The sequence below is a fragment of the Corvus hawaiiensis genome, chromosome 13, assembly GCF_020740725.1.
Source record: "Corvus hawaiiensis isolate bCorHaw1 chromosome 13, bCorHaw1.pri.cur, whole genome shotgun sequence".
In the NCBI taxonomy this organism is placed as follows: Eukaryota; Metazoa; Chordata; class Aves; order Passeriformes; family Corvidae; genus Corvus; species Corvus hawaiiensis.
Genome location: NC_063225.1, coordinates 20,433,522 through 20,459,973, shown reverse-complemented (window position 1 = coordinate 20,459,973; position 26,452 = coordinate 20,433,522). Strand labels below are relative to the sequence as shown.

At 62.8% G+C, this 26,452-nt stretch overlaps 2 protein-coding genes across 2 annotated transcripts in view; both read right to left on the bottom strand.

Annotated features, from left to right (window-relative positions):
* Positions 1 to 6: 6 nt before the first annotated feature.
* On the bottom strand, positions 7 to 18,979 carry SEMA7A (semaphorin 7A (John Milton Hagen blood group); the record flags this gene model as incomplete). The annotated part of the gene is made up of 11 exons (XM_048317682.1): positions 18,787 to 18,979; positions 5,481 to 5,614; positions 4,780 to 4,830; positions 4,002 to 4,097; positions 3,822 to 3,906; positions 3,262 to 3,372; positions 2,133 to 2,272; positions 1,677 to 1,855; positions 1,438 to 1,546; positions 1,007 to 1,205; positions 7 to 239 (listed from the first exon to the last, which is right to left on the bottom strand). Coding segments are annotated over exons 1-11 (1,452 nt in total), but the record flags the coding sequence as incomplete, so codon positions are not given.
* The window catches only part of UBL7 (ubiquitin like 7), a 29,058-nt gene continuing 8,147 nt past the window's right edge, over positions 5,542 to 26,452 (bottom strand). The window contains exon 12 of the mRNA XM_048317687.1: positions 5,542 to 5,614. The gene's annotated coding sequence lies outside the window, so the exon portion shown is untranslated. The remainder of the gene's footprint in view (positions 5,615 to 26,452) is intronic.

The following is a 26,452-nucleotide window of genomic DNA, read 5'->3' as shown; positions in this document are numbered from 1 at the left end:
ATTAAAGGTCCCTTCCAACCCGAAGAATTCCATGATCCCACTCCCAGCCCCCCGCGCTGGCGCTGACCCCTCTGTCTCAGCCTGACCAACCCTCCACCCTCCTGCCCTGGAGCAGGGACCCACCCTGGCGTGGTCCAGGATCATGGACTGGATGGGGTCCTTGTTGGGGAACACCTGGATCTCCATGACGTTCTGCACCCCGTCCGGCAGCTCCACCACCTTGTGGATGGAGCCCTTGTCTGGGAAGAGAGAGGGATCCCGAGGGGAGGTGACGGTGCCAGGAGGAGCCTGCCTGGGTTCCCGGCGCCCGGAGAGGGCAGGATTTTCCCCGGAGCAGCCTCCCGAGGGAATGGGGCTCGGGAATCCTCATGGATTCCCCGTTCCCAAGCGGATCCCTCCTCCCGCTCAGCTGGTGAAGCCCAGCCCGTGCCGGGGTCAGGACCTCCCGGTGACCCCGTGTCCATCCCACAGCCCTTCCCGCTGGATCAGCCTTCCCAGGGGGACTCTGCGGGGAGTTTTCCAGGATTCTGGAAAATCGGACCAACGGGAGCGCTCGTGGGCCCTAATCCGACCCCAGCCACCCACCGAGAGCCGGCTGCAGCTCCTTAATCACACATCGGGGATTTAAATCCCTGCAAGCCCCTCCACGAGCGCCGGAGAACAGATCCTAGCACGGAGCAGACGGAGGGATGAGCCCAGCTCGGGGAAGCGCCAGGAAACGATGGAGCCGCTCCTTCCGGGAAGGATTTCTGCTCCACCCCTGGGGCGGGCTGCGCCCCCCTCCCCGCTGGCAGAGGCCCCTCCGGGCCCCTCCCCCGTGCCTGGGATGCTGCCTGGAGCCCGGCTGTGCCCACGCAGCCAGGCTGGAAGCGTTCGGCTGTTCCCGGGACTTGGCAGCTCCCGCCTGCCTGACGAGCATATGCCAGGCTGGGAACGCAGCCCCGGCGCCGCCCCGCTCCCCCCGGGCGCTGTCCCCTCCGCCGGGCGCTGTCCCCGCTGGCGGTACCTGTGGCCAGGTAGAGCACGTTGTAGCGCTGCCCGTCGCCCGCGGCCACCTCGTGCACCCCGATCTTCTGGTAGCGGTGCTTGTTGTGGAACAGGGGGCTCCTGGAGGGCGACAGCGGCTCCACGCGCTCCTCCACCTCGGGGTGGCTGTCGGCGATCTTGAACGTCTCGCTCGGGGTGTGCTGCCCGGAGGGGACGCACTGCGGGCCAAGGGGACAAAAGGCGCCGTCAGAGCCGGCAGGGACAGTCCCGGGGCTGTTGTCTCTGTGCCCGGGCCAGCTGCCGCTGAGATGCTCCCTCCCCGTGCTTTCCATGGCGGGGTCAGACCTTATCCAGCCTCCTCCCACTGCCAGGGCTCGGCTCCTTCCCGCAGTGTCCCCTCCCCTGCCCCAGGGGCCCTCCCGGCCTCGGGACCCCCGAACCCCCCCCCACCTGGCCGGGTTTGACCTCCGGGGTGGGGCCGGTGTAGCCTTTGAGCCGGGATGTCCGGAACACGTTGTCGATGTCCCCAAAGGAGTAGACACAGACAGCAGAGCTTCCCCTGAGGGGACAACGACAGGGTCAGGGGGACAGTGGCCGCCCCCTGGCTCTGTCCATGGCCGTGCCCGCTCCGGCTGTTTTCCAGAGGGAGAAGAGGGCTGGAAGGAAGGATTTGGGACAGGGCCCCTCACCAGGTGTTGGTGAAGAGCCCGTAGACCTTGGAGCGCCGCCAGTCGCCCGCGGGGACGAAGAAGACGTCCTGCAGCCAGTTGAAGTTGCCCTTGGTGACGGGGTCCACGCAGATCAGCGTGGCCTTGAGGAACGTGGTCCACTTGGAGGCCGAGAGGGAGCTGGTTCCTCCCTTGTCCTCCTGGGGGACAGGGACAGCGGGGAGGGGGTCAGGGCTTGGCGGGAATACCCCAAACCCCCATCCCGAGGGATGAATTGGGAACTGCGGGATGCTGCAACACCCCAGCGAGACGGAGCAGGGAGTTCTGCTCCCTGCGAGGCCGAAGGACGTGGCTGTGCCCACCCAAAGTCGGTGTCACAGGGGCCAAACCGAGCCTGGCTGAGCCCACGGGAGCTGGCACGTCCCCTGTCACCCCCGGAGCTGCCCTGGCTCCCGGCCCGCCCCATCCCCGAGGTACCTTACACAGCTGGGCCACCCGCGAGATGTTCCTGGGCGCCTCGGGGCTCTTGTCGGGGTTGTCCTCGCGGAAGAAGTAATAAATCTTGTCCTGGTGAGGCTCCTCGTGCCTCAGCGTGGTGGCCTTGACAAACTGAGGGTCTGGGGAGGGAAGGGACAAAGCCTGAGCCACACGGATTCCATCCGGGAAAGCCGCCGGTGGGGACAGGGCGGGGAAGGGGACAGAGCAGCGCCCCAGGGCAAGGACAGCTCCCAGCCCAGCCTCCCCCTCGCCGCCCCCTTCCCGGGGCTTCCCACTGCTCCGCCTCCCGCCCGACCCCACGGACTCATTCCCGGCAGGGAACAGCTCCCTGGAGCCGCCTCGGCAGCCAAGGAAAGCCGCGTCCCTCCTCTCTCTGGGAGCTGTTGCGGGAAGGAAGGACCCCTCAGGAGGAGGAATGCGCGCTGTTTGTCGGGAAAATCCCGTGATGCCGATCCTGTTAATACAGCCCTGCCACGCCGGGCGTCCCTGGGTCCCTCTGAGCATCCTTAGCTGCTGTTCCCATGGCAGAGAACGTGCCGGGATCAGAGCGCTGCTGTTCCCAGGGCAGGGGCTCTCCCGGGATCAGCCTGGCAGCCCCGGGGCTCTCAGCTCTGCTTTGGTTTCCCCTCCCTGCTGTCGCTTCAATTCAGTTTTTACCCCAGCGATCCCCCATTTCCCGGTGTCCCCGGGAAGCCAGCGCAGCCCCGTGGAAGCGGAGCAGGCTCCTGTCCCCATGTCCCCACCCTGTCCCCAGCGTGCCCCTGCCCCAGTTTCACTCCAGCCGGGTTTGCCCAGAGCCCCTGCCCGCAGTGGAAGTTGCCCAACGCCTCGGGGCAGCTGCCGGGCATTTTGCACAAGCCCATTTCCTTCCCCGTGCCAGAGGGACTGGCCAGCCTCATTTCCCATCCCCCGAGGAGGGGGAAGTCACTCCTGAAGCGGTGACATTCCCCCAGCTGCAGGGGACAGCTGCCTGGCACCGGGGGCACCTGGCCAGCCCCCACCGCAGACCCCAAATGAGAAGCTCCGGAGCTTCTCCTGCCCCAGCTGGGCACAGGGGACGTTCCCAGAGTCCGGCTGGGATCCCCCAGCGGGAGCGTCCCCCACTCACTCTGCATCACCGTGTCGCTGGTGTAGAGCTCTCCGCCGCCCCTGACGCGGCGGAAACGCGGGATCTTCCCGTTCTGCTGGCTCTTCTTGATGGTGGAGTAGATGTCCTGGCCTGCGGGACACGGGGATTGGGGAGAGGAGAAGGAATGAGAGCAGCCGGGACTCCCCGGGCACGTGGATTCACAGAGATGGTGGATATGGAACAGGACCCTCCGTCCTGCCAGGGCTGCCCCAATCCTTAAAGGGTGCCAGGGGCAGATTCTTGGGAAGGATCCTCACCTGTCCCCCCTGCCAGGCCTGGAGTGGTGGGATCACTGCAGGCCCCCCCTTTCGAAGGTCCCTCCCACCCCAAAACATTCCTGATTCCCAACGTTCCTCCCGTGCCCCAGGTGGGAATATCCATGCTCTGTCCCAAAGGGATGGAACAAGGAGCGCTCGGGCCACCCAGAGCAGGGGACAGAGCCCTCGGAGCAGCTTCAGGGGCTCCCTGTTTGTCCCAGGGAGTTTCTGTGCACAGCAAAACCACTGGAAAACGGGAGAAGAGGAAAACATCCATCTCACCATCGACGACGACGAGCGTGTTGGAGTCAGGGGTGAAGGGAGCGATCCCTCTCCCATCCCAGGGCGGGCTCTCCTTCCTCTGCGTCTGGGGAAGGACACAAAGGGATCCTGAGTGGGATCAGGCCCTGCAGGAAGTGGGAGGCCGGGTTTTCCCTGCCTGGCTGGGGGAAGGATCCCTACCACATTCCAGCAGGTGGGAGCGCAGGCGCCGGTCCCGCACACCAGGAGCCCGTCCCCGTACTGCTCCACCAAGGTCAGGTAATTCCGGCTGTCCTCCTGCCGGGGGGAGAGGAGCCTGGGAATGGCGCCGCAAAGCCCCCGGCACCGCATGGCTTCCCAGATTTTACCTGGATCTTCCCAGGTCTCCTCACCCAGAGGGAGCTTGTGAGGAGCACACACAGCTCCTTCACCCCAGATCCCCCAGTGCTTCCCATCCCGCTGCTCCCAGATCCTCCAGTGCTCCCCATCCCGCTGTTCCCAAATCCTCCAGTGTTCCCCATCCCGCTGCTCCCAAATCCTCCAGCCCTCCCCATCCCGCTGTTCCCAAATCCTCCAGTGCTCCCCATCCCGCTGTTCCCAGATCCTCCAGCCCTCCCCACCCCACTGCTCCCAAATCCTCCAGCCCTCCCCATCCCGCTGTTCCCAAATCCTCCAGCACTCCCCATCCCGTTGCTCCCAGATCCTCCAGCCCTCCCCATCCCGCTGCTCCCAAATCCTCCAGTGTTCCCCATCCCGTTGCTCCCAGATCCTCCAGCCCTCCCCATCCCACTGCTCCCAAATCCTCCAGTGTTCCCCATCCCGCTGTTCCCAGATCCTCCAGCCCTCCCCATCCCACTGCTCCCAGATCCTCCAGCGCTCCCCATCCTGCTGTTCCCAAATCCTCCAGCGCTCCCCATCCCACTGCTCCCAAATCCTCCAGTGCTCCCCATCCTGCTGTTCCCTCAGGGGTGGGACTTACCAAATTCCCAGACATCACGCACTGGCCTTCATTTTTCACTGGGAACTCTTCCTAGGATAAAAGAGAGGAAACACTTCCATTCCCGCTGTCCCAAGGCCGGCAGGCGTGGGCTCGGCACCCTACAAGGTCACCAAACACCGCAAAGTGTCCTTGTCCCCCCCCCCCGGGTCTGAAATCCCTTGGGAAGGCCAGGCTGGATCCCGGGAAGGGATGGGAAGAGTGAGGCAGCCCGGGCTGCTCTCCAGAGGGCTGGGAAGAGGATTGGTCCCTGTGGGGACAGGAACCGCAGTGTTCCAGGAACACCAAGGGAAGGGTTTGGGCCCAAACTTCACTCAGTGGCTGGGAAGGATGAAACAGGGTCAGGACGACGCCCACTGCGGGGTTTTCCTGCTCCCTGAACTCCCTGCCTGGCTCGGAGCTCCCAGCCTCGGAGGAGCAGCTCCGACGGCGGGGAAGAGCGGGATCGTAGCTTCTCCGCAGTGACGGAATCCGAGCGTCACTGCTCACACTCCGAAAAGCACCCCTGGCTGGAATCGCCCTCCCTTGTGGGGCAGCAGGATCACACCCAGGCAAGAACCCACCCGTGGCCGTTCTTTCCTGGCGGGATGGGGCCAGCTGGGCAGAGAGCTGGGAATGTGGGCTGGGAGATGGGTCCCGCACACGTTTGTAGGGCTTTGGGGCCGCTAGCAGAGCCTCCTCACCGTGTAGTTCTCGCGGCTTGCAAAGTCGTAGTAGTAGAGCCTCCCCTCGCCCCCGACGAAGATGGAGGAGGTGTTTTCCTGGTGGAAGAACACCGGGAACCTCTCCCTCCGCGGGAACACATATTCCTTGGCACCTGGGGACAGCACCGGCGTCAGAGACCGGCTGTGGGAGCCCCCGGTGATCCTGTCCCTTCCCGTGCCCTTGAGGAAAAGCAGCGCGCGGGGCTGGGGCCCTCTGGGAGGGTCGGGAAAGGGACAGGCGGCTGCTGGGCTCCAGCCATTGTCCCCTGGTCCCCGGGGCCGGGAGAGCTCCACAATGGAGAGAGGAAGCCGGGGAATTGCGGCAGGAGCTGCGATTGCAGGAGTGGGAGCTCGGAGTGCCGCAGCAGCCCCGGCTCGGAGCGCTGCCTCCCCACATCCAGCACCGCCCGCATGCCAGCTGTGGGATCAGGGATCCCTCTCCCACCCTGGCAGCCTCTCCGGGCAGCGCCGGAGAGATTTGGGTCCTGCACCTCCTTCCCAGGGCCAGGAGGGATGGACAGGGCTGGGATTGCCAGGAGGGATGGACAAGGTTTGGATCCCCAGACCAGAGCCCAGGTGGGACAGGGGAACCTAAAGCCACAACTCCCGGGGCTCCGTGCCCCAGACAGGAACCAAAAGTGGCTGCAAGGCCCCAGACACCCCAGCCGGCAGCAGAGCCGCCCGTCTGCCCCTGCCCTTCCTCTTTCACAGCCCGGCTTTTCCAGCTCCCCTTCCCTACAAACCCCGCCGTTCCTGCGTGCCCAGCTCGGCTGCGGGAGGCTGGCCCTGTGCTGCAGGGGGGACTGGCCCCTCCTGAGTGTCTGCTGACCCCTCTGGGTGTCTGCTGACCCCTCCGGGGTGTCTGCTGACCCCTCTGGGTGTCTGCTGTCCCCTCCCGGGTGTCTGCTGTCCCCCCATGGGCTCCCCGGTCCCGCAGCCACGCCTGGGCAGCCCAGCCTGCCGAGGTGCTCGGGGATGGCAGCACAGGGATCGCTCCAGGGATCAGGGCTGCCCTCTGCCCCGGCACTCCGAGGCCGGCATTCCTTCTTTTCCCTTTCCCAAAGAGAGGGGCCTCTGCCCTGGGAGCGCTCCCAGCGCTCAGCCAGAGGCCGGGAGAGGCCCTGGAGCTGGCAGCCGGCACCGCGGGGCGATTAATCAGCGGCACGTGGCTCTCTCTATTTACAGGGCTGACACTTGGCAGGGCCCGAGGAAGCCCTGCCCGGCCCGGCGCTGCCTCTGCCCCGCTGAGCCAAGAGGGAAAAGGCCGATTAGAGGTCACCGGGGCCGCTGAATTCCCGCTGGCTTTGTGGGGTTATTCCCACCTCCTCGGGGTCCCTCATCCCTGCGGGGTTAAACGGGCAGAGTTTTCCCAGCAGGGCCTGGGGAAGCTGCCAGAACCCCCCGGGTCTGGTTTGGGAAGGGCTGTGGGGACACAGTGAGGGGACACCTCCATGTCGCCTTCCCCTTGGGACCCTCAGCCCGGCTGGATCCCGGTCCCTGCTGGCCCCTGTGCCCTGCCCAGCCTTCCCTGCCCCTCCCGTGTCCGAGGACTCGGAGAAGCTGCTGAGCCTGAGCTGGAGGAGCTGGCACGGAGTCCTGCAGGGTGACTCTGCAGCCGGGCCTGCCCTCGGCCAGGCTCGGTCTCAGCCTGCCCAGGAGAGCAATAATCCCCTTTTCACCCTCTCCCTTCCCACAGCCCTCGCAAATCCCACTCCCGGGCACCCCAAAGCGCTGTGAGCCCGTCACCAGCACAGCCCGAGCAGGTCTGGCCAGACCTCACCAAACTTTACTCTCGTGAACTTTACTCCAGCCCCAAAATCGCTGCTAATCCAGGCAAATCTCCACCCGCAGCTCCTCCACCTCCCCCGTTCCACACTTCTCTCCTGCTGCCCTGGGGCTCCTTTGGAGCCTCTTCCCGACCTTGCCCGAGCCGGGCGAGCCGTGCCGAGCTGCGAGGCCGCGCACCTCTCCAAAGACCGAAAACAAACCAGCCCCAAACAATCCCTTGGCCGGCGCCAGCGCTGTTGTTTATCCTGCAGCTCCCCGGGGACCGCTGTGAATCACAGAGAGAGAACAGCTCTGCCAGCCAGGGCCCGCCAGCGTGCCTGGGCTGAGCTCTGCGCTGCCAACGGAGGCTCCAAAGGCTTCCAGGAGCACCTACTGGGGTCCCTCTGCCTCTGGGGCGGCCCTGCAGAGCTGGTCCTGAGTCCGGCTCTGCCTCCAGCGGCTCGGATTAGGGAAGTGGTTTGATCCCCTTCTCCCCTGGCAGGGTGCAGGAGCAACCCTGCACCCCCAAACTGGGGTGTCCGGGGTTTGAACACCTTCAAGAGATGAGGATGAGGAGGCAAAGGGCATCTGGTGGCCCACAGGACGGTAAAATCATGGCATTGTTTGGGTTGGAGGAGACCTTAAAGCTCACCCCGTTCCACCCTGTGCCAAGGGCAGGGACGCCTCCCACCATCCCAGAGTGCTCCAAGCCCCGCCCAGCCTGGCCTTGGACACTGCCAGGGACGGGGCCATGTCCCACTGTGTCCCCAAAGAATGGGACACGTCTCCCCTGGTGGATCCAAAGCTGCTTTTGACACGGGGAAGAAAGAAAGGCTCGTCCCCTTGGAAAGGGGAAGGCTTGACCCTGCCGTCACCCTCGCTCCCAAATCCAAGCCCGGAGCTCTAGGGGACACAGGGCTCATTCCCAGAGCCTGGCTGACCCCGCCGAGCCCCTGTGCCCGGCATTTGCTGCCAGCCCCACGCCGGCGCAGGAATCAATGGCACCGCTGTCCGTGGAAATGTCCCTGCTCCGGCGGCGTGAATGGGAGAAAGGGCGGCTTTGTGCTCGGGAGAGCTCCACGCCAGAGGGGAGGGGAAGCATCAAATCGGGGAGAGAGGCAGCCCGGCGCATCTCGGAAGGATGCCTGGGGGTGAGGGAAGGCAGCAGGGAGGGAGCAGGGAAGGGAAGCGGGAGGTGCTCCGGATGCGAGGCAGAGAAGGGAGCAATCCCGCCGCCCATCTGGGCACAGCTTTGTGACTCCCTGTGGGCCCAAGAGCCCCTGGAGAAGCACCAGAGCATCCCAGCGCATCCCAGCGCATCCCAGAGCCGGCTGCTCCCACCTCCGGAGCAGAGGGGCAGCGTGGGCTGCAGCCTCTCCAGGCGAGCTCCGTCCCCCGGCCCGGCTGGGGCTGAGTCAGCACCGCCTTCCCGCTCCTCGCTCCAGCATTCCCGGCTGGCAGCGGCTCCCGCAGCCCAGACGCTCCTTAGTCACCGGCTCGCGCCGCTCCCGGCTCCGGGAGGGGGGAGTTCTGTGGGAATGCTGGTGCTGGGGCAGCCCGGAACGGAGGTGACGCCACCAAATCAGGAGCTGAGATGAAGCTCGGGAGGAATGAAAGCGGGAGCAGGATGAGAGCAGAACCCGGCGGGTTTCGGGAGCTGATCCTCCGCTTGCTGCCCACAAACCCCTTCTAAGAGGGAATCACCCTGGAATATGAGGTGGGAGAGCAGGGTGTGGACTCTGTCTGCTCCCTGGGATTGCCCGCTCCTGGAATTTCCTGCTCCCTGGAATTGCCCGTTCCCACACGGCACCTGCGCTATCCCGAACTCTCCTGCCGCTGCCGTGGGACGAGGACACGGGGCCGGGCCGCCAGCACATGGAAAATCGGGATTCACACGGGGCCGGGCCGCCAGCACATGGAAGATCGGGATTCACGCAGGGTGGGGCCGCCAGCACATGGAAAATCGGGATTCACGCGGGGCCAGGCCGCCAGCACATGGAAAATCGGGATTCACGCGGGGCCAGGCCGCCAGCACATGGAAGATCGGGATTCACGCGGGGCCGGGCCGCCAGCACATGGAAAATCGGGATTCACGCGGGGCCGGGCCGCCAGCACACGGAAAATCGGGATTCACACGGGCGCAGTGACGAGCCCTGGCAGCGCGGCAGAGGCAGCCGGGTCCCGGCGCCGCCGCGTTCCCGACGCCCCGGCAATCCCGCCGGGAATTGTCGCCGCAGCGCGTGGCAGCGCTGTCACTCACGGTGGCCCCGATGGCACCGCCACCTGCTCCGCTGCCCGCGCAGCGCACGGCGGGCACGCTCCTGCCTCCGCCAGCGCTCGCAGCCCTCCCCGCTCCAAACATTCCCTGGCTTGGATTCCTTCCTTCCCTTTCCAGGATCCCGACCCCGATGACAGCGTTCCGGCAGGGATCGGCGCTGGAGGCAGAAGGAAAAGCCGCCTTCCCGGGCTGATTCAAGGGCTGGGAATGTAGGAGTGTCCCCTGATGTCACCCCTTCATCTGTGCCCCAACCCCGGCTGAGTCAGGACCCTGGGCTCGCCGCATGATCCCACTGCTGGGAAATCCATCAGGAGCCGCCTGGATGCGGTGACAGCGGTCCCTGTCCCGCTCCCCCTTCCCCGAGGGAGACCGCAGGATGCGTGACACGCAGCCCAGGTCTGGTTTTCCCGGGAGTGTGATTCAGGCCGGCTGCCTGAGTCACCCCGGTTGGGGTCAGGGCTCCATCCCAGCTCCCGCACCGCCCCGCGATGCCGCTGGAGTTCTGGTATTCCCTCCGGCCAGGCCAGGAGGACAATCCCTGGATTTCCCACCTGCCTGGAGAAATACCAGCCCCACCATCTCCCCCAGCCGCCACCCCAGGGGGATGGGGACATCCCAGCGGGCTGCCAGGGTCCCATCCATCCCTGGAGCAGGGCTGGATTCACCACAGCGCTCCCATCTCCGCTGCTTCCTCCCCAGCTCCACCATGGATGCCAGCAAGAAGCCAAGCTGCATTTTTTTTCTTTTTTTTTTTTTTTTTTTTTTTTAGATGATCTATAAATTCCCAAATTGAGGCATTTCAGGAAGAGGAAATATGTCTCCAAGGAGCTGCTGTGCTAAGTTTTCCTTCCAGCCTGACTGTGCTGGAAGGGAACAAAGTGACACGAGGGAACAGTGTGACACCAGGCAGGCACGGCAGGGACAGGGAGGGGCTCCCCAGAGCCCTGCTCGCCCAGGAGCGTCCCCTTGCCGTGGGATGGATGCCCCAGGCAGGTTCCCGGAACCCGGCAGAGCCTGCAGCAACGGGGTTTTTTATAGGAACAAGCTGACTGCAAATGAGGAGTTTCAGAAGGAGCATTTTTTGGGGGCAGGTTTGCTCCGACCTGCCACGGAATAATGGAAGGGTTGCAGCTATGAGGTCCTGGCACGCTGCCACCGCCACCGCAGCTCGAGAAAAGTCACTCATTTCACATTTCCTGGGAAGGTTTTCGATAAGGAGGCGAAACAAAAGTTGCAAGAGGCGAGAAATGCGGCGACACCACTTCCTCCCCCTGTCCCCTCCTGTCCCCAGCTCCTGCCGCCCGCGCCCTGCCCAGCTGCGCCCCAGGATCCCCGGGGCTGTGCCCTCGGACACCCCTCTGGAGAAGGAGAGGCCTGGAAGGGCTGTGGGATCACGCCATGGGGAACAGGGCAGCCCCGCAGCGTTTCGGTTCGTCCCGTGCCCCCACGTGAGTCATTTCTCAAAGCAGAAGAAGCAGAGCAGAACCGACACCTCCAGGTTCCTGTTCCGTCCCCCCAGCAGCTCCCAAATACCATCCCGGCCCCGCTTTCACTCCCTCCCCGTCCCCCTCCTGCTCGGCTCGGAGCCGGCTGGGGCGCGGCCACGAGCCGGTGCCTGGCACGGCTCAGGAGGGGTCGGTGCTTTCCTGCTCCGCCCTCTCCCTGAAAGGAGCAGGGCCCCCCGAAACTCCTGGGGAACAGCTGTGGGAGCCAGGCAGCCTAAAATCGCTGAAGCGAGGCATCCCCTGCTCCCGGTGGCCAGGGGAACACGCAGCTCTCTGCCGCGGGAAGCCCCAGCTCGTGTCCATCCCTGTTGGAATTCTCGGTCCCTTCCCACGTATCCCAAAGCCCGCCCCGCCTCTCCCGGCCCCGCGGGGCAGGGAAGGGCACGGGCCAGGTACGGCAGCGATGCTGCGGGCACAGCCTTGCCTCGGCCGCAGCTGCATCCCGGGAGCGTGCCCGGAAAGGATGGAGCAGTTAAATGGTTTCCCAAAGTGCTTTTCCATCAGCCCGGGGCGGGTAAAAGCCCTGCCCGGAATTTCCCCGTTCCCTCCATCCTGCAGGAAAGGCTGCGGTTCCCAAAAGCAGCCGGGCTGGGAGGGATGGACTGGGCTGTGGGCTGCTTCCCTTCCCATTTTCCAGCTGGGACCCGGGGGAAGATCCAGCGCCTCACTCAGAGCCAGCACAGTCGGGGAGAGGGGCTGGGGCGACATACAGCCCTAAAAACCCGCTAAGGGGCCCAGGAGCTTACAGGAAACCCCCAACAGAGAGGTGTGAAAGGCCTGCGGGGAAGCGCAGCAGGGCCCCCACGTTCTCAGCCCCGCAGCCTGACCCGTCTCACGCCTCTCTCTCATTCCGAGATCCCGCCTAGGCCGGGCCCCGGGGCTCATCCGGAGTTTCTCATCCTGCCGTGCCCCCGAGGCAGTTTGGAGATGAGCAGCGATTCATCGCCCGCCAAGAAAGCTCCGCGTTCTCTCATCTCATCTTATCTCTGCCTCCCCAACGCTTCCGAGCTCCGGGAGGAAGGGCACGGCCTTGCGGGACCACCAACACCAACATCCTCCCTCAGCGGGGCTTTTCCACCCCTGCATTCCCAGCTGCCTCCCCACAGCACATCCCGCTCTTCCCGGGCTCCTTCCCCGCCCCAACCCCGCAGCTCCCGCACTCCCGGGGTGCTCGCTGTGCCCTGGGAGAGATCTCTGCCATCCCCGGCTTTTCCGGGGCCGGGCAGACAATGGGGCCCGCAGGGATCCATCCCACAAAAGGCGCCAGCCCCCGTGCGATCCCGCTGCCCGCAGAGCGCTCTCGGAGCACACAAATGCACTTTTTCAGAGCCACGCTCCAAAGGCGATATCCTGGCACGCCAAGCATTCCCGAGCTATTTCTGGGAGCGCCTGGAGGGGAGCTGGGGCAGGAATGGGGGGCAAAAAACCCCTTTTGGGTTTGGTAACCGAGCTGCTGGGCTTGGGATTGCTCCGAAGCTCTTCTGGGAGCTGCGCTGCCAAGATCCCTGCTCCGAGCAGCCTCCGAGCCGGAGCTGGAATTGATCCCAAACACCCACTCAGCGGGCAACAAAAGAGACCCCTAACCCGCATCCCGGGGCGGGGGGGAAAGACGAGCCCTGGTTTCAAAGCTCTGCTCGCCCCATGCTCCAGGAACGCTGGAATTCTCCCTGTGAAACACCCAATTCCTGGCTGCCGGGCTCGGCAGCAATTCCATGAATGCTAACACGGCCCCGCTCTCCCCTGCTCGCTCCCCCCCCAATTATGCAGCACTGGAGCTGCAAGGCGAGGCCGGAGCCTTTGATTCCATGGATTTCTGCCATCCGGCAGGTCCGGCATTCCCGGCTGCCCCGGGGCCGAGCCACTCGCTGCACCCCACGGCTCGCAGGGGCTAAATTTAGAGCCAGGTTTTGTGGCGTTCCAAAGGCTCCGCAGTGACAGTCCCAGGCGGGAGCTGGGAAGCGGCAGCCTGTGGTTATGGAATTTTATCCCGCGGCCGGCGGAACAATGGCACGAGCACCGCTGGATGTTGTGTGGACACAACAAAGGATGGCTTCAGCGGGACCTGCGAGCCGCTCCCACCCCAGGAAAGTCAGACCCAGGGATTGATTTCCCAGAAAAGGCCTTCCAGGGCCATCAACCAGCAGAACAACGCTGCTTAACTGGCTTCCCTAGCCCACCTCCCCGCAGCTGGAAAACCCTTCCCGGGCACGTTCTCCTTGCCCAGGGGTGGGCACAGGGCACGGCCGCCCGTGGAGTTCCCCAGGGAGGTCCCAAGGGAAGATCCAGAGGTTTTATCCCTGTGGAACACACGTGAGGTGTGCATAGCGCAGGCCCGTCCCAGCGGGATCGGGATCAGCCCCGCCGTGCCCTTCCCAGTGGGATCGGGAATGGCCCCGCCGTGCCCTTCCCAGTGGGATCGGGATCAGCCCCGCCGTGCCCTTCCCAGTGGGATCGGGATCAGCCCCGCCGTGCCCTTCCCAAGGGATCGGGATCAGCCCCGCCGTGCCCTTCCCAGCGGGATCAGGATCGGCCCCGCCGTGCCCTTCCCAGTGGGATCGGGATCAGCCCCGCCGTGCCCTTCCCAGCGGGATCAGGATCGGCCCCGCCGTGCCCTTCCAGTGGGATCGGGATCAGCCCCGCCGTGCCCTTCCCAGTGGGATCGGGAATGGCCCCGCCGTGCCCTTCCCAGTGGGATCGGGAATGGCCCCGCCGTGCCCTTCCCAGCCTCCTCCTGCTGCAGGAGGCTTCCCACACCTGCCAGGAGCTTCAGGTGCGTGCCAGCCCTGGGACCTTTTGGGTTTGTGCCAGGGAATGCCGCGGAGCGCTCCCCAGCACCCCCTCCGTGCCCGCTGACCCCCCGGCAGCCGGACACAGGATCCCCATTCCCCTCACGTCCAGCCCCGGCTGCAGCTCCGCATTTCCCAGACTTGGAAAGCCTCAGGGGCAGGAATGTGGAACCAGACACTCGGGCCAGACTTCCCGAAACTCCAAGAGCCGAGCAAAGCCGTGGGCAGGGCTGGGCAAGCAGCCCCAGGGCAGGTGTCCGGCCCAGACTGGCCGTGAATTCCTCAAGGAAACTCCCAAGACTCCTGGAACTCGCGGTGCCCCCTCCCTCCCACAGCACCACACCCCAGAGAGGGGAATATCTGACCCCAGGGGATAACGAGACACGGGATCACCGCTGCAGGGGGGCACTGACCCAGTGACCAGGGCTCAGGCCGGGGAGGGGACAGGTGACAGCAGCAGAGCTGTCATTAAGGACGGGATTTGTGACTCAAAACCTGTCCCCCCACACCTAAACCACTCCGGAATTACGGCAGAGGCTCCCACATCCCGCGGCGTTCTGAGTGGAGCTGGGACCGGCAGGAAAAGGGTGCCCGACAGGAGGAACGAGCTCTGTTCTTGGAGCAGCCAGGAATAGCCACATGCCACGGGACGGAGGTGGCTGCAAAGCCCTCCCCCGCTCACCTCCCAGCCCTTTGGGTACGAGATTGCCCTTAAAAAGCTCCTTCTAAAAGTACTCCGCACTCAGATTTATTTCGTGCTCGAGTTTAGATTTAGTCTGTGTTCCAGCACTCGGGTTTAAATTTAGTCTGTCCCATATAAGGCACCGAGTCTGACTGCATCACCCACAGAACACCTTTTCCCAGGCCAATTTTCAGCAGTTCCGTCCCCAAATTGGCTGGTGCAGAGCTGGGAAGTTGGTCAGGATTTGGCATCTGGCTCCCTATTCCAGCCACAACTTCCACCAGTCGTGCCCTGCCTGTTGTTTTTGTGTCGTGCTCTTGCAACAGGAGGTGCCTGTGATTCACTCCATTTGTTTGGTTTGCTTTTCTTCTTTTTCAATCCGTGCACAGCAAAACGTATTTTTCTCTTTTTTTTTTTTCCCTCCTTTTTTTTTTTTTCCCAACCAACATTTTCTGCTCCCAGCATCCCCCAACCCTGTGAAAAGGAGAAAATAGCACTGCTGGGAAAGCGAGCAGCTTTCTCCTGGAAATGGTGATGCTCCGAGAGCTTGGTGGGAAAGTGTCCTACAAAGATGTTTCACACCCCGGGACCACAAAAAACCCAGAGATGCTGTCACTGAGGAGGAAAAGCTGCTGCTAGCACCGAAATTCCCTGGTTTGCCACAACAGGAAGAGATGAGGACCTTAAAGATCATCTCATCCCATTGTTCCCCCCCTGCCATGGGCAGGGACACCTTGAACTATCCCAGGTTGCTCCAGGCTCCATCCAGCCTGGCCTTGGGCACTGCCAGGGATCCAGGGGCAGCCACAGCTGCTCTGGGCACCCTGTGCCAGGGTCTCCCCACCCTCACAGGGAACAATTCCTTCCCAATATCCCATCCAGCCCTGCCCTCTGGCAGTGAGAAGCCATTCCCTGGGTCCTGTCCCTCCATCCCTTATCCCAAGCCCCTCTGCAGTTCTCCCAGAGCACTTTCCAGAAGGTTCTGTAGGGACACAGCTCCACGGCGCCGGGGCACGGAGAGCTCCCCGCAGAGCCCCCCCAGCCCTGCTGGCACAGCTTTCCCAGGCAAGGAGGCAGCCAAGCCTAGCAAAGCCCAGGAGCAGTTCCAGGCAGCCCAGGCAGGTTCCCAGAACTGCCATTCCAAGGGCTCGCTGTATCCCGGGGCAGGCTGGAGCCAGCTCCCACCTCCGAGGCAGCCAAGCGTCGATTGGACAATCCTCCTGTTCCCTCGGGGGGCTGCTTATCCCAGCACCTGCTCCCTCCGGCTCCCCGCTCACCTGTTAATGAGCTGGGAATAATTAAACAGCCAGAGCCCATCCTACCCCGCAAACATCCGAGTTTTCCTTGGATCCCTGCACGTGTGGCTGAGCAGGGACAAATTCCTGAGCGTGGCAGCAGCTCCAGCCGAGCCCGAGCCGCGAAGGCCCCGCGCTGCAGCAGCCCCAGCCCGCCCGCAGGCTCCGTGCCACGCTCAGCGTTTTCACCGTGCTCGGTGACTTTCCGGTCAGGAGACAGCCGGGCTGCGGTGTCCCCTCCCGCTGCCACCCTCCCCGGGCCCGGGACACGCGGGATCGGTGCCGAGGAGCGAGAGCTCCGTGTGGGATGCGGCCGCACCTTTTCCAAAGCACAGCCCAGCGGGTCAGCGCTGCGCTGGGAAAATCCAGGCAGGCAGGGGAGGATGGGGAGGGAAGGGATGGTGGGAACGCGGCGTGCGGGGCTGGAGCACTGCGCCAGCCCGGCTGCTGAGCTCAGCCTGCCCCGCCGGCCTCAGCCAGGAGCGAACTCGGCGTTCGGATCTCCTTGAGGACACGGGGAAGGGCAGCGGCCCCGAGACAGCCCCGGGTCAGCTGAAGAAGGAACGGAGCAAAGGCCCTGCCAGCGAAAATGACCCGAGGCACTCGAGAGCCCAGCAGTGATGTGGAGCTGACCTTTGCCCGGGCTCCGCGAGAGGAAGGAATCCTGCAGAGTCAGGAGTGCTCGGCAGTGACCGCTTGCCCGCAGGGCCCGGAGCTGGCCACCTGTGCCGGCTGCTGGGAGAGCCCCAGGGGCTATGGAGCTGCGGAACACTGTGCTCCAAAGCGATGGGAATTACTAACCCAGGAGCACCGAGACAGGCCCACGGTGCCCCTTTGTCTGCAGGTCTGAACTCAGGCTTGTGCCACCTCAGACTGCGGACATTTAGTCCCAGTTTACCGCGTCCCCTCCCCTATTTCTTACTGGGAACTGGGGGGCAAACCAGCGGAGTGTTTCAGGGAGCTGCAGGGAGGGCAGGACTCTCCCTGGATCTGGCAAACCCAGGGAGACTCCAGGTGTCGCCGAATCCACCACAAACCAGTCGAACGAGACTTTTGGTGTCACAGACTCGCAGGGCACGGTGCCGGCAAGGGGAGCGAGGCCGAGAGATGGAAAAGCAGCCGCAGCTTTGCCCGATTTCCTAGTGCGGGCAGGGAGGGATCCCTCCTGCGGAGAGCCTGGCTCTGCCCAGCCCCGCGGGTCCGTGCCCTCACCTGCTCAGGGCTGCAGCACCTGGAGGTGCCTTTGCCGAGCCGCATCCCCCGCTGCTGGTGCGGGGCTGTGGCGTGGAAGAAATTTAATTAGGGGAGAGCTGCCAGCTCCCGCAGAGCCCAGGGCCAGCCCTGCACCACTGCAAACGCAGCGCCGGGCCCGGAACGCCGCTCCGCATCCGGCCCCCACCGCCAGGAACGGGGGGCCGAGCTGCAGATCAGCCCTGCGGCTCCATCCCCCCGCACGGCGAGGGCTGGGCTCGGAGCGGGGCTGCAGCTGCAGCGGCCACGTGCTGAGCCCCCGCCGGCCCCGCTGAACATGCTGAGCTTTCACGGAGCCCGGAGCATGGGGAAGTTCGCCTCAGCCACAGCAGCCCCCGGGCCGTTTCTTCATCCTCCTCCTCCTCCCCGCCCTCGTCCTTGGCGCACAGACCTACTTCGGGAGGGTAGAGGTTACACCAAGGAGCTGTTAAATAAATAGGACACGGCTCCCTCCCATCCCTCGCTGACTGCAATCCCTCTCGGCCTGGGGCCCTGCCGAGTTCTCCGGAATAATTAGAGACGCAGATAAGCGCAGAGCAGAGTTAAACTGAGCAGGTGAGCATTCCAACGCTAATTGGTTTCGGTGACAGGTGCTGGCAGCCTTCAGTGCCACCCGGACTCAGGCGAGGGACAAACCAACAGCATTGTGCAGGGACACAGGTGGGGGACCAGCCACCCCATCCCTGCCTTCCCATTTCCAGCCACGCCAAACCCCGACACTTCCACCGCAGGGCCCGGGGAGATCTCCGTGGAGCAGCAGCTCCTGCCCCACTCCCTTTTCCCAGCCCTTTCATTTGCCTGCAGCCAGCACCGGTGACGCCATAGCGGAGCAGCCTCCCCTGCCCTGCCGGTGCCTCTCCCCTTTGTGTGACAAGGTGACAGGCAGAGGCCACCTCCGAGCCGCGCACACGGCCCGCGGCCCCCGCGCTGCCCGGGGAGGGCACCGCAAATGCCAGCAGAGGGCTAGCAGATGGCACGGAACGAGCCGGGGGAAACGGGTGTTCTCGGAAGTTGCCAGGGAATGAGGAGCACAGAGGAGCCCTTGTGCTGCAGAGCCCGGCCCGCCCGCCCAGCCAAAGCCAACGGGGTCTTTGTTCCAGCCAGCCTGGAGGGGATTCATCCCGGAGCTTGGGAAGCACGGGATAAAACCAGCGCCGACACAGCAGGCTCGGAGCTTGAAAACATTTCTTTGTTCGGCTTTGCGGAGATCCGATCTGGTTACAAAGTCCTTACGTGCCGTTTGTAAATTTTCCCGGAGACCAGGGGTCCTCGGCAAATATTTACTCACCAAACTCATCTGCAGCGAGCAGGGCGAGTTAAAGCAGATGAATAAGTGCATTAACTATGTAAATACACTTCTCGTTCTGGAGAGCTGCAAGTTAGGAAATGCGTCCTGTGGCTGCCTCAGAGGTTTTTGACAGCCTTTAGTACGCCCAGCTGATAGCGGGGGGAAAAAGCTGTTCGACAGCCTTTAATGTCCCCAGCTCGTAGGAAAACGCTTTTAAAGCATAAAAAAAAGGAAAGAACAATATAAAAATCCAATTAAAAGCCAGAAGCCCGAGCCCACAGGCGTTTTAGCTGAGTATAAGGAGAGCCAAAAGCCTCCCCGAGGAAACAAAAGAAATAAAAATAGACCGACTCTGCTCAAAGGACGAGAGCCAGGTAGGAAGGAGCCGGCGCAGGGAGCAGCCGCATCCCTTTGGGGACAGCCCGGGACTCACCTTGGGGAGCCGCGATGATCCTGGGGTTCACCTTGGGGCGCCCCGCTGCCCACGTGCCCAGCTGGCCGAGCCACAGGGCCAGCAGGAGGGCAACAGGCGACCTCCTCCAGCCCATTCCTAGTCCGGGAGCGAGCCGGGATCAGCAGCCGAGCGGGCTGACAGCTGCATCTGCCCGCTTACAAAGGGCTGGGAGCACCCGGCCGCAGCCAATGGCGGGGAGAGGGCGGGTCTTGCATCGAGAATAGAGAGAGCCCCGAGCCACTCGAATCAACACCTGAGCTCCGCCGCTCCGTCCCTGCAGCTTTTACGGGGGGCTTTTTGGTCTTTTTTTGGGTTTTCCTCCTCCTCCTCCTGCAAGGGGAAGGTGCGGGGGTTGGTGGCTTTGTTTCCCCTCGGGCTCTGGGAAAAGCCGCAGCTGGCCTGAGGTCTGTAAAGAACTTCCCCCGAGGGCTGGGGAGGGGAAAATAAAAGGTTGGGATGAGTGAAACGAAAGTGGAAATAGGGCTAAGAATAGGGGCAGAGAGCAGTGACGGGGGCGTTAGGCAGGGGCTGTGCTGGGGCCAGAGCCAGGTACGCCGGCAGGAGCGGAACAGCTGGATCAGGAGCGGAACAGCTGGATCGGGAGCCCCTGCCAGGAGGAGCAGGATGCAGCAGGGCTGCAGCGCGTCCTGTGTGCCAACAGGAAAGGGCCGCTCCTAGGGACACGGAGCTGGCACCACGGGCTCCCTGCGCTGTCACACCCCCCCCTTCTCCCGGCCACACGCGGCAGGGAGTGACATCCCGGAGTGGCTGTGGAGCCGGGATGAAGGTGAGCCGGAGGTGAGCCCTTCCCGACCGTCCCGTCCCTTTGTGGCGCGGGTGCTCCCCGAAAGGACACGCCGAGCACGCCCCGCGTGTGGCACCGCCTTCGGAAAGTCAGCTCCTTTTCCCAAAGGTCCCCCCGGAGAGGCCGGGAAGGGCCGGGGAGCCTTTGTGCCGCTGGTTAATGAGAGGAGCGGGGCATTCCGAGCACGGAGAGCGAGCTGCGACGTGACCGGAATGGGAGAAGCCCACCGGGAGCGCGCAGGGATGAGACGCAGCTGCGCCCTTTAAAGTCGGGATTGAAGCTCAGCCCCGGCCGTGCTCCGCTCCTGGAGGGATGAACAGCGGCGGGGCAAGGGGGGGCATTCCGGAGGAAGCAGAAAAACCTTAATGAGCCGGCTAATGGTGAATTTTAAGGAGCCACAGGGATTTCCCGGTGCCTCTTCGTGTGTGTGGGTTCATCTTTCTCTTTGGCGGGGTAATTTACAGGGGGAAGACACACACGCACTCTGCTCTCTCACCTCTGGCCGTGGTGATGGCCAGCCCTGAAGCGCTCTGTGCTCGCCCCGAAGTGGCCCAGGGGGAGCTGCATTTCCCTACCTCCTCCCCAAGGTGCCAGGCCTCGTTAGCGCTCGGTTTCCAGCAGGGAAAAAAAAAGGAGTTTTCTTCCTGAAAAACACCCCTGCAAACGGAGTTTTGTCCTTTCACCCCTGCCTTGCCCCTGCCCAGCAGCTGGGGGCTCTGCGTGGGTTTTGGCTCTTAGGATGGGGATTTTTGTTCCGCCTGCAGTGAAATCCAGCGTTCCTGTGAATAAAATTTAGCCTCAAGCTCCCTCAGGACTTTGGGAGTGCTCCTAGGATCCCAGAATGGTTTGGGTTGGGACCTTAGAGTCCATTTTATTTCTGACACACCTTCCACCATCCCAGGTTGCTCCAAGCCCATCCAGCCTGGCCTTGGACACTTCCAGGGGCAGCCACAGCTGCTCTGGGCACCCCGTGCCAGCCTCACAGGGAAGGATTCCTCCCTAAAATCCGATGGGAGCCTGCCCTGTGTCAGGAACAGGGAGTGCGTGGGAGCATCCCACCCACAACGCTGGGGAGTGAAGAGTCTTCATCAAACCTGAGCTCACAGCCGAAGGTCTCCACCCTCTCCAGGAGCTACAGCTCCCCTCAGGGTCCCCTCCTCACCCCACAGGGGCAGCGACCTGAGATCAGCCAGGGCTGAACCTGGCTCCCACAACCATGACATCACTGCCTGGGAACGCGATCCCAGCCGAGGGGCAGGACGTGGAGAGCACAACCCACAGGAAAACCCAAACCTCCCCGGCTGCACGGCTCCCCACAGCCGATTCCCAGGTTGTTCCAGCCCTGGCCCGGGTTGCAGGAGGTGTTGGACACCTCCAGGAACAGAGGACACGCTTCCCAAAGCGGGGAAGGCGCTCGGGGAGACAGTTTGTTCACTCAGGACCACACGCCATCAGATTCCAGGCACCAGCTCAGCCCCCTCCTGCAGAAAATTCCGTCTGCTCCGCGCCGGGATCAGAACTTCCCCAGTGCAACTCGTGAGCAGCTTTCTCCCAGATCATGCGCCTCGCTTCCAGCACGGATCAGGAGGCAGCCTCCCCCAGGAATCTTGTCAGAAGCATGAAGCACAGATTTTTCCCCAAAGAGGAACAGTTTTATTCATCACAGACTGAATGTTTGTGGCCCAGGCAACCCAGCTACCACGAGAGCTCAGATTGCACTTGGCACCCGAGCAGGCGCGTGGTGATGTTATCCACAAAAACAGATCCGTTACCTTCCCTCAGCCAGGAATGTGACCCTTGGAAGCACCGACACAGGCAGATCTTCCACAGGAAAAAAAGGCATCACAAGACAAATCTGAGCCCTAAGCCAGGCAAGACCTTTCCTCTGCTGAGGCATCACGAAGCAGCTGTGACGCTCAGCCACTGCCACCCAGGGGGACACTGCGAACCCCACAGAGCCTGGGGATGCTCTCCATGCATTTTGCCACCATCCCTTCCCAGACAAGATTGGGATGCTGCACGGTTTAGCCCAGAGCTGGAAAATCCTGTGCTAAACCTGCAGGAGGGATGGATGGCCCGGGAGGCTGGGACACAACTTTTGGAAGCTCGGAGCTCCCGTTCCTCACCCGCTGCGTTTTGGGAATGAGCCGACTGATAAGGCTGGGTTTGGAGTGGGAATCAGTGAAATTCCCCTCACAGCTCCTCTTGGTGCTGACAGGCCCTTCATTCCCCAGCTGACAGAGTGAGGAGGGAAGCAAGCAGAGCAGATCATTTATCAGCTGCTGCATTTTCTGCTTCCACACCCAAATTCTCCCCCCAGCTCGCGTTCCTGGCAGGCAGCTACCAAAAAACCTCAACCAACCCCCCCCCACCAAGGCCACAGCCCTGCGGAGTTTGGGGACTTCCCAGCTCTCCTCTTCAAGCTGGATTGAGTCTGGGGGCTCTCATCAGCTGCCACAACTTCCCCCCTCGGTTCTGCCGAAGGACAGCACAGCACAAGTGCCGCTAAAGGCACCCGGAAGTGCTCACTGCCACCCCCAGGGCTTTGCAAACCTCTCAGGAAAGGGGTGGAGGAGCCATGTGCCCCCCAGATGAGATTTCCCAGCAGATTTGGCCAGGAGGAACCTTGTGACCGAGCTGATTTGCACTCGGTGATTTTGAGATCAGCGCAAAACCCCAGCCTGGGACTCCCCTGGGTCCTGTGCCCCTGAGGAAAACCCAGGGGCTCGCCCAGAGCAGGCTCACACCGCGGTTCACTGGTCACACGTCCTGCCTGAGGACTGGCCACAGCCTCAGCTGCCCTGGCCGCAGCCACAGCCCACCCTGGGCACCAAACCCCCTCGGCAGCGTCACCTGAAGGTGTGACATGCCTGGGGGGGCTCAGAGGGGACCCACTGGTGGGGCAGGGGTGCCAAAGGCTTCAGGCAGAGTCAATAAAACCCAGTGCAGAGTCTCACCTGATGGAAATAGGGTTAGAACAACAAAAAGAACAGAAACGGGGGCTTTGCTCAGCCACACTCCCACCACGAGAGCTGCACTGGCAGCTGCATCTCCCCGCCGGGTTCCAGCAGGTCAGACTGTCCTTCTTTCCCTGGCTGCCCCTCTGCCCCCTACCAGGGCCTGGATTTCAGGGCAGCATTCCAAAGCGCTCTCCTGCGGCTACAGCCACATGTCAGCCTCCCCAAAAGGGGAATCCCACATCTGCCAGCAGCTCTGCAAGGCCCCAGGGAGGGTCCATCCCCTAACAAAGCTGGTACCCCCCCTTCAGCAGCCCCACCAGAGCCACAGAGTCCTCCTGCAAGCACCTGGTTAAGGTCTAACCCCTCTGCAATCTGCCTGCCTTAAGAGCAGCTGGAATTCCAGCCCGCATTTTCCTGCAGGGAATCCAAACAAACGCACCTGGCTCCCAAGAAGCTGCTGGGAAAAGTGCCAGAGCCCTCTCCAAGCTGACCAGCGCTCATCAACACGAGCGGAGGCTGCTCAGGAAAAGTCAGCTCCTTCCCAGCTGACCTTGGAGCGCTCGAGTGCTTCCAGCAGCGTTATCTGTCTCGCCAGGAAGGGAGAGACAGGGCAAGAAGGGCCTCGTCCTGCTCCTCCTTCCCAGCGCGACTCCTGGGAGCCACCCCGGGCCCGGTGGCTGCAGCGCCTCTGAGCCTGGTGACACCGGGCTCGGCAGCACGGGCACGGCCCCGGGCCGTTCCCTGGGAGCTCTCCATCTCATCCCAGCAGGATGTCGCCATGTGCTGAGCCCCATTTTCCCACTGGGCTGGGCAGGGAAGAGCTCCCCTTTCCTCCTGCGTCCCATCTGCCTTTCCCGGTGCTGCCCGTCAGCTGCTTCCCGGTGCCTGCGGGGCCAGCCCGGCCCCACAGGGCCCGTTTGGGACCGGGATTGCAGCGGGGTGGGAGAGGCAAACGGGAATGAGGGTCAGGGCGGGGGGAGAGCGGTGGCTGTGAACCTGCCCGAGCAGACAGCAGCTGGCAGGAGCTGGGGATGATTAAATGATGTGTAACTGAGAATCCTCGGGGGTCAGAGCGTTTAATGGCAGCCAGCTCAAGCCCGGGAGGGGATGTGGAACAGCGAACAAGCGCGGCAGCACGGAGGGAACGGCTCTGGAGCGTGCGGGGCTGCCTCAGCTCCAGCGACATCAGCGACAACGCTCTTCCTGGCTGTCCTTGTCACCTCTGGCTGCCCCAGTGGCCACAGGCACCCCAAAAGGAACCCTCGAAGCTTTCCTGGGACCCAGGAAGTGCCGCAGCTCCTCCTTCCAGCTGCTGGGCAGCCTTGGGACCTAGGTGGGGCCACTGCCCAGGACTCCCGGGGTGACCCAGAGGCCACAGCTTTACCTGTCCAAAGGGAAACGTTGTGTGGGGTCTGTTCCCAACACCCCACACCCAGCCCTAAAAGTCCCCAAACCTCAGGCAGATGCTGGAAAATCTCTTAAAAATGGGGTTTTCTCTGCTCACCCTGCTCCAAAGTTTTGCTCCAGTCTCTGTTCTGGGCCATTGCAGGAAACCAAGGAACTCTGGCTCCCTTCTGATGCTTTTATGGCTCCTGGAGTGGAACTCCACAGCTCAAACTCAACACCTGAATTAATTCATCGCTGCTGAACTGCCGCTCTTAAATCAGCGAGGCATTTACTTCAGAGATAGAGGGGGGGGAAAAAAATCCCTCTCAAAGGGATTTTGGGACACATTTATGGATATCGGAACACTATAAATATAAAAGGGAACATAAGGAAATAGGAGTATTCTCACAGGGTGACATTTGCAGTCCATTTTTGCTTTCACCAAATTAAAACAGTTGCCTTAAAACCACCCCGGTTTTTATTGTGCCTCACGTGGGCTCTCAACTCTGTAACCTTAAAAGGTGCTTTGAGGGCTGAAATCAGAGCTCCTTTTTTGTCACTTCCAACAGGAAAACGGTGATTCACGTCAGGAAAGGGACCAAAGCCCACAGGACACGGCTCACGGGGAAGCTGCACCATGTCACCTGCCCTGCCTCTGGGCTCTCATCTCATCAGCTGGCCCAGAATCAGAAAGAGTAAGATGAAAATGTCATCATTGCCAAGAACACCTCTGTCCCCCTCTTATCCTGCCCTTTCCCACAGCTTGTCCCCTCCCCGAGACCTCTCAGCTCACCGAACCAGCACAGAGCTGGAAAAGGAAGAAAAACTCCCATTTTTGGTGTGTTTTGGCCTTTCCTACAAGGACAAAGCTGGGAGCAGCCAGGAAACCACCGAGTCCTCTGCACGGAAAGAAAGTTGATGGGCAAAGGCTGTGCCAGACAAATTCCTGCTGCTGTTCCTGCTGGATGTACCTGCCAGGCTGCCCAAGCAAATCCTGGAGCACCGGGCAAAGTCACCTTCACCAGTTTTCTGGGATTCATGTGCCAGGAAGGAGCTGGGGGGGCCGAGGTGTGGAGCCCCAGGGTGAGAGGGGGACAGACTGGGAATCTTCAGAGCTGTGTGGCTGGGGGAGCAAGGAACAAACGTTATTTCCATGGAAATCTGTCCAGCCTGAGTCCTGTGACCTCAGAAAGCAAGGCTGAAGGGGTGAAACTCGGCTCTGCTGCAGGAGGGCAGCCACACCCCACCAGCAGGGATCTGCACGGGAACAGGGAATGGCTCCCATCGCTCGGGCTCCCTTCCCACAGGGAATGGCAGAGGAAGGGGGATGTGGGTGAGGCACTGCAGAAGCCACCTGGGAGATTCCACTCTGTCTCTATTCCACCTTTTTGCTGGAAAATTAACGCCCCCCCCAACACCCCTCTGCTCCTCACAGAGACAAATCAGCCCAAAATGAGGGAGATGAGGAGAAAAAGGCCTCCAGGAAAGCAGAGCACACATGGTGCAGAGCCCAGCCAAAGCCCCACCCCCTCCAGGTGTCCAGCGAGGGTCAAGCACCGGGATGAATAACAGGATTATGGAAAACACGGGAGGAAAAGCAGCTGCTCCCATCCATGCTGCTGCAAACACCCGCTGTCCCTGCTTCCCCGGGCAGCCCCGCTGAGGCCACGAGGCAGCTGAACCAGGAGCTGCTCTTTGATGTCAGAAACAGAAGGTCCCTGCTTACGTTGGGGAACTGCAGCCTGACCTCCTCCCTCTTGCGGGGTCAGCCAGCGCTTCCCAGTCTGCTCCCAGTAAAGCCTCAGGCCGTGGATGCTGGGCTGGCGGCCAGAGCACGGGCACAGGGGCGGGAGAGGGATAAACTGAGACGCAGCCAGAGCAGATCCACTCACTCTGCTCCACGCTGGGAGGAAGAACCACGGGTGGGGCAGGAGGAGGGGAAGGTGCCAGGGCAGAGGCACCAGGGATGGAGCACAAGGAGCAGGCATCAGTTTGCTCCTGCTGTGTCCTGTTCAGCCACTCACAGTTGGTGACAGGGACCTTAAAGCCATCCCATCCCACCTCCCACCACACCAGTGTCCAGCCCAGGGATCCAGGGGCAGCCACAGCTTCTCCGGGCACCCTGTGCCAGGGCCTCCCCGCCCTCCCAGGGAACAATTCCTCCCTAATATCCACCCTCATCCTATACTTCAAAGCCTTCGTTCTGCTGCTCCCTGCCCTTGCAAAGCCCCGCGGGCATCACCTCCGTGTGCCAGCACCGCTTCCGTGCGAGCCTGGCAGCGGGAGCGTGCGGCTCTGGGGCGGGCGGGAGGCAGGCAGCGCTCACCTGGCGGCTGCAGAGCCGCTCCCAGCTCCCTCTGAGCTCCCCCTCTCCTGCAGGAGCTGCTGCAGCAGAGCTCCCGTTCCCCCCCAAGCCGTGCAGGAGGCAGCGGAGCCTCTCCCCCTCCCTGCAGCTCTCCCTGTGCCTGAGCACGTCTTTGCCGGGCGAGGGAAG